The sequence below is a fragment of the Pogona vitticeps genome, chromosome 4, assembly GCF_051106095.1.
Source record: "Pogona vitticeps strain Pit_001003342236 chromosome 4, PviZW2.1, whole genome shotgun sequence".
NCBI classification, from domain to species: domain Eukaryota; kingdom Metazoa; phylum Chordata; class Lepidosauria; order Squamata; family Agamidae; genus Pogona; species Pogona vitticeps.
Window position 1 is genome coordinate 14,052,268 of NC_135786.1, and position 12,119 is coordinate 14,064,386.

General features: G+C 42.6%; 1 protein-coding gene across 3 annotated transcripts in view; it reads right to left on the reverse strand.

Annotated features, from left to right (window-relative positions):
* Positions 1–12,119, reverse strand: part of EDN3 (endothelin 3) — a 121,690-nt gene that overhangs the window by 65,045 nt on the left and 44,526 nt on the right. The window contains exon 2 of one of the 3 annotated variants that reach the window (XM_078392146.1): positions 198–3,948. The exons of the other annotated variants lie outside the window; for them this stretch is intronic. Within the exon in view, the coding sequence (XP_078248272.1) occupies positions 198–249 (52 nt within the window). The 5' untranslated portion in view covers positions 250–3,948. The remainder of the gene's footprint in view (positions 1–197; positions 3,949–12,119) is intronic. 3 annotated transcript variants of the gene reach the window in all.

Consider the following 12,119-nt stretch of genomic DNA (forward strand, 5'->3'; position numbering starts at 1 on the left):
GGCAGACCTAAACACCCCCCCCCCGCCCCGTGCATTACATGGGACCTTGGCGGGTGGGGTGGAGGGGTTTGTTTCTTGGGGATGTTTCTCGGTCTGGCTATCTGAGAAGAATGATTCCTGGGCTTTTCAGCTCAAAGATTCTCTGTGTTTGTTTCTTTATTTTAAAGCATCTCTTCGGCCCGGCGATCTCTTTTTACCTGTCCTCGAGAGAACGGTAAGTCCAAGCAAGAGCAGAAATCCCAGCTCCATGAACTCCGGATGGATGGCCGGCGTCTCAACTTTTTAAGCGAAGACCGAAGGCGAAGACGGACCGGCGGGAAGGGCCCGAGCGGAGTCCGAGCCCGGGCCAGCCCCTCTCGGAGTTAAAAGGGGGGTGCGTGGGGGGGTCCGCAGCGTCCCGAGGAAAAGTCCGGGGCAGGAGCTGGAGCGCCGGCGAGCTCCGGAGCGTCCCCGATGCGCGCCCTGGCCGTCTGGAGCGCAGACCCGGGGGTCGCCCCCTTCCGCCTCCCCTCGCGGCGGCGGCGGCGGCGCTTAGTGGTGGAGGGGGACGCGGGGCGAAAGCCAGGCGCGCTCCATCGCCCTTGGCCGGCTCTTCGGCTCCCCGCGCTGCGCTCCGGGACCTCGCAGCTGGAAGGCGGCCAGGCGAAGCCCTCCACCTCCCCGGCGGGACGGTCGAGGCGGCGCTACCGCTGCCTTCGGGCTCCTTCCCGCATCGTCGGCTCTCAGGTAAGCAGCGCGGGATAGAGGGCAGCCCAGGCGGCGGCGGCGGAGGCAGCTCGCGTTGCTCTCGGAGGCGGCGAGGAGGAGGAGGAGCCCGTCCGGACCTTCCCGGGCGAGTCGCTCGCAGGGTTCGCAACCCATCATCGCTCGCAGGGAGGTCTTAACCCAGCCGTCGGCGGGCAGGAGGGAGGCGGGGCCCGCGGCGAGGTGGGGCGGGGCCACGCCCGAGGTTCTGGCCCTGGATTGGTGGCCCTCACCTCGGCTTTTTTGCATACAGTTCTGTCGGGGATCCGGGAGGTCCCGGCCGTCATCCGCAGACCCAGGGCTGGCGGTGGGGGGGATTCTGGGAATTGTAGTTCCCCCGAAGTCACTTTCCCAGTTTCTGGATAGAACTATGCCTGCTTTTTTTTTTTTTTTCGGATATCGCCTCATCCTGTGTCGTCTTTTTCATGCTCACTACAGGTACCGCCCTGATACAGGGTACCAATATTTGCTTTGAGGAAAATTCCAACATCTAACCTTCAGGGGTATTTATTTGCTTGATTTTTATCCCGCCTTTCCTTCTTATTTTTATTTTATTTATTTATTCTATTTATATCCTGCCTATCTGGTCAATATGACCACTCTAGGCGGCTTACCTTCATAGGTAACTATTACATGTATACACACACAATTTTTTTTTTCAAAAAAAGCACTAAACTTTCAACACCTTCAAATCTGTTCTTCAGGCAAGAGGTTGAGGGGGAGCAAATCGAGGAATAAGACTATTTTCATCATTTAAAACCCTGTGGTTTATTTATTTAAAATATTTTTACCCTGCCTTTCTCCTGAGAAAGGACTGAAGGCAGCTTACATAATTAAAAAAAATATGTAAAGCTAAAAGGCAGCTTACATCTATAAAAGGTAATATTAAAGCTAAAAATAATAATACAAATACTAAAAAGGAACAAATACCCCTTTGAGAAATGGTAAAAACAAGCAACGCTAAAAACACCATAAAAGCAGTAACACATGACAATCCACCTAAAAATCCCACTCAGGTGAGCCAGTCACTGAGGGAAAGCTTCCCTAAAGACAAACGTCTTTGCCTGCTTGTTCTTTTGCAATATGATGGAGAGAAGGGGTTTGCAGAATCTCAGAAACATGACTCCATGACTTTAATTCCCATTTCTTGCCTTTTGAAAATATCAGAAGATCTCACGAACTTACATTGCTGTGCCTTTTTTGGTTGCTTCAATAAAAAGTGCTGCCATGATGTATGTGTTCATATACTGATGCATCTGTTTCCATGTAGTTGTGTCAAATCTGTTGCAGGAAAAACCTTAAAGAGTCTTGTGACACATTTAGGGTTGGACCTTCTGGCTGACCTCCAGGATCACCCGGGGAAGGGAGGTCAATCAACATTCAGAGAGCAACAGTTGTGCTGGACTGTGGCAAACTGGCCTGGCATCTCAGTCAGATTTAGCACTGTTCATTCCCTTCAAGGTGGATTTTGTGTAAAGCTAATGGCTCCTAATTGCTATCTGAGCACAAGTTGCCCTAGCAGACCTTGGCATTATTACAACAGGATAGTTCATGACAATACATTGTTCCAGACAAAGTCCATTCTAACACTGTCCCCTTTGCTTACTCAATGTTACCCCCACCCATATTATTTATTTTAAAAAAATGCACTAGAGTATGCTGATCTTACTTCGACTTGGAAAAGTAGCCCCTGGTCTAAATTAACTTTGAAACGAATCATGATTAATTTCAGTGGGGCTTCCAAATACAGTCACTAAGTGGGGCCCACCCTTCAGCCCATTGTTTCCGTTTGTAAACGTTCTGACACACATATTTATAATTGTCACCTCCTCTTTCAACAGTGGGAGGAATAGTTCAGGAGTCGCAATAGCAGCAACCATTCTTGGTATGTCACGGTAAAGGTATAGGCACCATCTCCTGGCCATCTTTCTTCAAGACCATAAATCAGTGGCTCACGGTTTGAAGGGTCTCTGATACTGATTGTACTTGCTAACAACATTTATCTCCAAAGGACTTTGAAAAGGGGTGTGTGTTTACAATAATTCCTCCTTATTTTGGCTGCCAGCCAAGATCCCAGCTGCAATTAAAAATATTCAGAGCATTTCTCAAAGCAAGAAGAAAATGAATTGCTTTTATATTGGTACATTGTAGATACTATGTTCATACACTGTGCTGTTGACTGATGGTCACCATACCCTATAGGTGACTTACAAGCCAAGCTAGAGGGCATCATACATTAAACGTGGAGGTGAGATACCCTCTCTGATTGTACCATAAGCTGCCCACCACATTCAGACACACATCTTGCCCTTTTTGTTTTCTGACAGGAGAGCAACAGAAACAGTTACCCTTACACAGTACATGGCGCTGAAAAAGATATACTGTACTGAGTCAGTTGACTCAAGTTGAGTGTGAAACATGAGGCTTCCGCAGAATTCATGCCCTACAGTAAATTAAATTATATGTTCATGAGGCTCCCAATGGGCCTATCTAATATGAAAGGCTGGCTCTGTGCTCCTGACATGAATTGCTCTCTGAGACATGCGTGTATTTCATTTACAGATGGAATTGCTGCAAAAAGTATGGTAATACAATAAACTGCACTCCATCTATGGTAGGTCAGTGACATTGCATAGACCTTGTGTAACAAGAACAAAGCGTCCTTCCCTCACTCTTTGAGGATATGCTAAAGAACAATTTTGATATGTGTTTATTAAATCACAAGACTATTAGGGTTGTCAGGCTGCAGGCCAGTATTTCTAGATGCAGTTTATGCCTGGAAATAGCCAGAGAGGACTTCCTAGCACCTGGTGAAAAGATACTGCTTGATCTCTTGAAGTTCTAGGAGAGCTGCAGTGATTTGCTGCCTTGTGGATTTATATCGTTTTTTTTATGGAAATGAAAAAAAAATTCTGAGAAGCCACTGGTCTGTTACAATTCATCATTCTAACATAAGGGCTGTGATTTTTCATTGTTCTGATTGTATTCTTTGTTCAAACATTCCAAAATTCCTTCTCTCTCCCAAGCTATGAAGTTCATACCACAATGAGAAGAAGCTGTGAAATTCCATTGTTTTCCTTCATATTTATAGACTCTTTTTGACTTGACTCCAGAGGAGAGTTACCATACAGAAACACCACAATCGTCCTACAGCACCATAAAGGCATTGGGTCGGATCCACATGTCACAATGAGAAGGGTGTACCTAGAAATCACGTTATTTATTAATTAATTGTATTTATATCCTGCCGTTCTGCTTGAAAAATGCCACTCAAAGTGGCTCACAAAAATACAGTCCATTGTGAGAAACAAATCCATCAGAACACAAGAGGCTAAAAATGAAATTAAAAGCAGACCAATAAAACAAAACTGAAATCAAAAACAGGCCAATAAAAAGAAACAAGGGTCCCTTTTAATTAAAATTTGTTTAGATGCTAACGGCCTGACTGACTAAAAAGATCTTTGTCTGCTCTTCCCATTTGGGCATGATTAACTTTCATTAGGGCTGCTGTATGATTAAATATAGCTCCAAATCCCAACAGATTTGTTAAGGCACATATTTTCATAGACTAGTTTCTACCTTGTCAGAATCTCACGAACAAATGCAGCGAGGGGACACAGTTACCCACATTTCTAATACTCTAGACATCACCCTCAGATTTGTAAGTTTCTTATAACATGTTCTATAGCAGTGGTCCCCAACCTTGGGCCTCCAGATGTTCTTGGACTTCAACTCCCAGAAATCCTGACTAGCAGAGGTGGTGCTGAAGGCTTCTGGGAGTTGTAGTCCAAGAACATCTGGAGGCCCAAGGTTGGGGACCACTGTTCTATAGAATACATATATCCATGTGTCATGCTGAGTATTTCCTATCTAATACCACAGTGCATAACAAGAGTTCCTCGAAAGGGGGCAAAGGCCAGCTATTTTTAACAGGGTCAGCTCCATCATCTTTGGTATGCAGGCTGGTGCTGATACGAGTTTTTGGCCCCAAATTGTTGTCCATCTCTGACTTAGAGACACATTTAAACATACAGTGGTGCCCCGCTAGACGATAATCCGTTCCACTGAAATTGCTGTTTAGCGAAATCATTGTCTACCGAAAAGCATTTCCCCACTGAAATGCATTGAAACCTGTCAAAATGGGGAAGAATCATCGCTGTCTAGCGAAGATCGGCCATAGGAAAGCCGCTTTGCGAACCGCCGATCAGCTGTTTAAATCGCTGTCTTGCGAAGCTTAGGTCCTGAAAACACCTGTTTTGCGAGCGCGGAGGAAGCTGCCAAAATTGTTGTCTAGCGGAAATCGGTTTGCGAAGCAGGAACCAAACACTGTCCAGCGAAATTCCCCCATAGGAATCACAGTTTCGCGAATAGCTATAACGATCGCAAAAAGTCAATGTCTAGCGAAAAAACTGTCATGCGGGTAACTGTCTAACAAGGCACCACTGTAATTGGTTTGAGACACTTTGGTACCTGAGGATGAAAATTAAAAGGCAGTGGTAACAATGAAATGATCACCTTGACAATTGCCCATTTTCTGCCTTTCAAAGCCACTTTGGAATCTGTTGCTTGACCATCCTAACAACAGGGATGGGGGCTCAAGTCATCGGACTTGCCGTCAAGTTGGACTTAAGTTGCACCAGGACTCAAGTCAGATTTGACTCAGGTTTATATTTTTCAGTCACTCTGACTCAAGTCAGAACTCAGAGCCCATCAACCTCTTCCTTTTTTTGTGGGGAAAAAGGGTTGTTTTTAACAGGGACTCAGACTTGGGTCTTGATACAAGGGACTTGGTACCAAAGACTTGGAGTCAGATCCAAACACTTGCCAACATCCCTGTCTAACAATAGGACTGGTCCTTTAACACAAATACAGGGGCAAAATAGTATCCCTACTCTAGCAAACTCCAGTTTGGAAACCCATCATCCAGGGCTCTGTTTGTCAGGTGAAGGCAAACACAAGTACAAGACCAGATAGATCGCAACTAATTTTTCACCTGCTGTATGGCGTACCAACAAATCAAGTATACCAGTGCCCAGCCTGGCCATATTTGATAAGAGATTTTGGTAGGTGTTGTCCAGAACAATAGATCAATCAAGCAGTAAGCTCTGGATTGAATGGTGTTTGACTATCAATCTTCCACTCCAGTTTGCTTCAGAAAGACTGTGTGCCTTTCGTAAACCACTGCAGTAACATTCATGCCATAATCTATTAGACCATTCTTAGTCAATACTCAAGGCAGTACGACAAGGCTGTATATTGTCCCCCAGCTTATTTAACTTATATGCAGAATACATCGTGTGGAAGGCTGGACTGGATAAATCCCAAGCCAGAATTAAGATTGCCAGAAGAAATATCAACAACCTCCGATATGCAGATGATACCACTCTGATGGCAGAAAGTGAGGAGGAAGTAACGAACCTCTTAATGAGGGTGAAAGAGGAGAGTGCAAAAAACGGCCTGAAACTCAACATCAAAAAAACTAAGATCATGGCCACTGGTCCCATCACCTCCTGGGAAATTGAAGGGGAAGATATGGAGGCAGTGACAGATTTCACTTTCTTGGGCTCTATGATCACTGCAGATGGAGACAGCAGCCACAAAATTAAAAGAGGCCTGCTTTTTGGGAGAAAAGCGATGACAAACCTTGACAGCATCTTAAAAAGCAGAGACATCACATTGCCAACAAAAGTCCGAATAGTCAAAGCTATGGTTTTTCCTGTCATGATGTATGGAAGTGAGAGCTGGACCATAAAGAAAGCAGACCGCCAAAGAACTGATGCCTTTGAGGGCCTGGCGTGCTTGATCCATGGGGTCACGAAGAGTCGGACACGACTAAACAACTAGACGACAACAACGAGTCAATACTCAATACATACTCAATCACAAACCTTTTATTTGGACTACAGTGGCTTTTATCTTTCATCATTGGTCACCATCTTGAGAGCAAGGTCAGTTTGTAACTTTCATAAAATGCATTTTCTCATTAACCATAATCAGTGTTCAGAGTGAAGCATCCATAGCCAAGCCTTTGATCCAGCAACTCCCTTTGTGATATAAAACGAAAGAATTTGGCAGCATAAATTAATTCTCATTGCTGAAATAAACTTTTGGCTAAATCAACAAATGAATGACATTTAAATTCTATACATCTGTGACTGTTACCAGTTAGGTGTCCTCAGTGTGACATGAATCTTAGGATGCTTGACAGGAGATTAATAACACTTGGAACTTAAGAATCGTTAGATGCAAATGTGTCACATTTACATTTCTGATCAAAGTTTGATGTATATTAACAACTTGAGTATATAAAAAGTTTTTTTTTTTTTTTAGATTGTGCCATGTGTTTTTATTCGTTATCAGGTGGGTAATGGGTATGAAAATCCCACAAACAAATGTTTGAGGTTATTTATTTTCCAGTAGTGATGTATGGAAGTGAGAGCTGGACCATAAAGAAGGCTGACTGCCGAAGAATTGATGCTTTTGAATTGTGCTGGAGGAGGCTCTTGCGAGTCCCCTGGACTGCAAAGAGAACAAACCTATCCATTTTGCAGGAAATCAAGCCTGAGTGCTCACTGGAAGGACAGATCCTGCAGCTGAGGCTCCAGTACTTTGGCCATCTCATGAGAAGAAAAGACTCCTTGGAAAAGACCTTGATGTTAGGAAAGTGTGACGGCAAGAGGAGAAGGGGACGACAGAGGATGAGATGGCTGGACAGTGTCTGCGAAGCAACCAACATGAAATTGACACAACTACAGGAGGCAGTGGAAGATAGGAGGGCCTGGCGTGCTCTGGTCCATGGGGTCACGAAGAGTCGGGCACGATTAAACAACTAGACGAGTCAATACTCAATACATACTCAATCACAAACCTTTTATTTGGACTACAGTGGCTTTTATCTTTCATCATTGGTCACCATCTTGAGAGCAAGGTCAGTTTGTAACTTTCATAAAATGCATTTTATCATTAACCACAATCAATATTCAGAGTGAAGCATCCATAGCCAAGCCTTTGATCCAGCAACTTCCTTTGTGATATAAAATGATAGAACTTGGGAGCATAAATTAATTCTCATTGCTGAAATAAACTTTTGGCTAAATCAACAAATGAATGATATTTAAATTCCACACATCTGTGACTGCTTACAGTTAGGTGTCCTCAGTGTGACATGAATCTTAGGATGCTTGCCAGAAGATTAATATCACTTGGAACTTAAGAATCGTTAGATGCAAATGTGTCACATTTACATTTCTGATTAAAGTTTGATGTATATTAACAACCTGAGTATATAAAAAGTTATGTTATTTTAGATTGTGCCATGTGTTTTTATTCGTTATCAGGTGGGTAATGGGTATGAAAATCCCACAAACAAATGTTTGAGGTTATTTATTTTCCAGTAGTGATGTATGGAAGTGAGAGCTGGACCATAAAGAAGGCTGACCGCCGAAGAATTGATGCTTTTGAATTGTGGTGCTGGAGGATACTCTTGAGAGTCCCCTGGACTGCAAAGAGAACAAACCTATCCATTTTGCAGGAAATCAACCCTGAGTACTTACTCGAAGGTCAGATCCTGAAGCTGAGGCTCCAATACTTTGGCCATCTCATGAGAAGAGAAGATTCCCTGGAAAAGACCCTGATGTTGGGAAAGTGTGAGGTCAAGAGGAGAAGGGGACGATGGAGGACGAGATGGTTGGACAGTGTCATCGAAACGACCAACATGAATTTGTCCCAATTCCGGGAGGCAGTGGAAGACAGGAGGGTCTGGCGTGCTTTTGTCCATGGGGTCACGAAGAGTCAGACACGACTAAATGACTAAAGAACAACAACAACATTTTATTTTTAATTGGCCAAACAGCAAAACTGGAAGGTACAGGGGGATTTCATCCAGTTTTTTTTTTTTTTACAAAAAACACATTTCTCATTACGAAAAAGGTAAGACAGTCATGTAATCATTCAGCCAATATCATAACTGCAAATCAGCAAGACAATAGGAAACAATAGGAGAGATGTCAGTATCTGCTTAACTCTTCTAGTGAAATGAAGGAGATTTCAAACAGCCTGAATTTGTTTATATTAGGGATGGACAGAAGATAGAATGGGATCTGTCTGGATTATTTGTGACAGACTAACAAGGATTTCACCTGTTTAACAATAAAATAATTCTCCACAGACACACACACTTTGTATAATACTGCTTAAACGAAGAAAAGAAAACTGGAGCGTCTGTTCAGTTCTTACTCTCAAAACAAATTAATGGCCACAGACTTCTTCTTTGCTAAGTATGTGTTTGCACCAGGCTCCCATTTATGCATTTTAAGGCTCATGTAAACACAAAACAAAGCAGCTCCATGCATCTGAAATCTACCTGCCTAGGGTTCAAGCAGAGCTTGTAAAAAGTAACTTTGGGGAAAAACAGATCCTAGAACTGCTCACACAGCATGACCAGTCTCTATGCTGGTTGGGAGTTTTTGTTATCCAAAAAGAAACCTTTTTTCACAGCAGTGAAACATGCAACATGTGACTCTTCAGATATTGCCAGATTACAATTTCCATCAGTCTTCACTCTTGGCTGTGCTGTTGAAGGCTGCTGGGACTGTATTTTGCCCTCCTCCAGTTTAAGAAAATGAGCATATCAAAGGCTTCCAGAAAAGAAGAAACCTTGATCCCATGATCTAGCTTGATTGTAGTGTCATCATCTCTTGATTGATTGTTCATTCCATTGCAAAGTTTTGAATTTCTAGTAAAATTTATTTTTCCTATGCAGTAGAATGACAGACACTCAAAGAGGACAATAACTACAAGTTCCCCAGGTAGTCCTCCCCTTTCTCATTAACTGGCATTTAACTCATTGTGAACCATTTGTAGGAGAAATAATAAAAATGTTTCATTGTTTACATTAGTAAACAGAACAACAGCAAACTAACAACACACTGATATGCTGACAAAAGAGAGGGAAAAGGAACACTCAGGAAAGAGGTGGGGCTCTCTTTGAATTCAGAAGCAGGAAGGAATGATTGGTTAGATAGGTTGGCAGTCACCCCAGCCCATAAAAGTCCATCCCAGCCAAGCAAACTACAAGCAGCAGGTGAGGTAAAACTCTAAGACATTCAAATAGACTTAACTAAGCAGTCCCTGAATCCTTCAAGAGGACACTAAGCTTTGATTCCCACTTTGGATTGTCCCCAAAATAACTAAATTATTACTGCCATACAGACTTTGCAGTTTTTTGAATAGCATCAATGGCCCAACCCTACGCAGCATGAAGCACACCAAGCATATTGATTTCACATGGCCTAAGCATACTTTTCTGCATAGGATCAGAGTCTTGAAACATGATTAGCCGTAATGGCTCTGTAATTCTTGGAGATATATTCAAAAGAAGTCATTTTTCCCATGCCTTGCATATCAGGTTGCAATTTAAAAAAAATCTAAAGAGAACCATAATATTTTAAAAAAACAGAAGACGCTTCCGCTACTTATATATGCATTAGTAAGATATCCATAAACCAAGAAGGTCTGATGCCCATCTGTATCTCTCATTTTAAAGTCACTTGCCTATTCATTTCAAGAGCGAAAGGTGACCTGTGTACATACACACTGTTCCATTAAGGGTGGATACAATTAGTAATCCAAAATATAGCAGGCACATGGAACAAAGAAGCTCACTCACATAATAACTCAGTGGAGGGAAACCCATCCTCAGATTAACATTGTGTGCTTCAAAAGATTGAACATTCAAAGGAAATTCAATCTGTCCCTTAATCTATGTGAGCTTCATAGATTCCCCTCAGGGCAGCCACTAGGAAGGGTTATCCTTATGTCCAAATAGGTGATGTGCTTATTTGATTTGATTATGAACAGTTGTTCCTAGTAGCTGCGGTGGTGGAGTATTACATCCGCTACAAAGAGTGATCCCCATCTCCATGTGTTCAGGGATTAGAGGTTTCTTTATTTGCACCAGGGAAGATAACAACAGAACTGGGCCTTTTTCTGTTATGACAACAGTCTGCTACTGCCTAATTAAGAGTGCACAGTTCAAACATCCAGGTTATTTCCAGCTATACATGCTATATCAGCCAATGTGCTACTATTCATAAACAATGCTGACTCAGCAGGTTAAAAGCATAAAGGCCTTGCTCAAACTAAGTATGTCAGTTTTTAATAATACAGTTCAGCCATCCCATTGTGTGCAATGACATTTTAATTCAGCTGTCAGGCTACTTCATAGTATTGGTTGGTTTATTGAAAGGTTTTTAAATCAGATTTTTGCCCATGAAGGTTCATAAGGCAGTGTATAATAAATAAGATTAGAACATTCTTTTAAAAAGAAAAGATTAAAAACATTTTTAAGAAATCATTTTAACCCAATTAAAAAAAACAGTTTTAAATATTGTGTTCCATCAACTGTTGAATCCAGCACTGTCAACAGGATGAGAGAAGAATGTCTGACTGAGTCCTGCCACTCTCCATAATCACTTCCTTCACTTGAATGGTGGATAAAATGAGAGGTTCCTGCTCATACGTATGAGTTGAAACCCTGGAAAATCTGGCATCTTTCTTCCAGGTAAAGCCTACATGCAAACAAGATCCTCTGTTTCTCAGACTCAGGGTTGTTTGTGTAAGGAGAAAGCAATGACAGAGCAAGAATTGAATCTGGTTAGAAGATTCAATTCTTCTAACTGAATTATTTTTTTCAATTTTTTTTTTATAACCAGATTCAATAAAAACTAAAAAAGTGCCATTGTTTTGATTGCTTGGTGGAAGCTCAACCAGCACAGAGAGCTAATTTGACTTCTTATGGGAGGAAATTCCACAATTGTACTGGTGCTGGAGATTAAGCCATAGCTTGTACATTCACCAAGACTGGATACAATTAGGAGTCCAAACTAGAGCAGGCTAGTGGAATTTAGAAGTGTGGTCTCGCCCTTCAGTAACTGAGTTAATGTGTCCAGTTCTGTTTGGACTAGCAATTAGATTTAGTCTCTAGGGAAGGTGAGGCTGGCAGGGTGACACACAACAGGGCCACTGTTGAGGCCTGCCAATTACAGATAGGCTGATATGAGAGGATGAAGCCTTGTAGGGCTTTGTAGGTCAAAACTGTGTGCCCTGCTTGCTGGTGGACAGCCAGGTATAGTCTGCAGCACTTTTTGCTTTTTCTGGCTGGCAGTTAACCAAGTCCTCTGCTTGGATTCTCAAGCATGTGCAAAGCCAGCCTGGAGCCTCAAAGAAGTTTCAGCTTGACTCCACCTTTGCTTCTTTTACACATTTGGAAAGAACCCCACTCCACCTTGGGAAGTGCCTCCTAAGTTGATCAGAAGGGATCAAAGTCTGCTTAAGCATCATCTGAATCTGACTGATATTCCTGAAATGAACTAAAC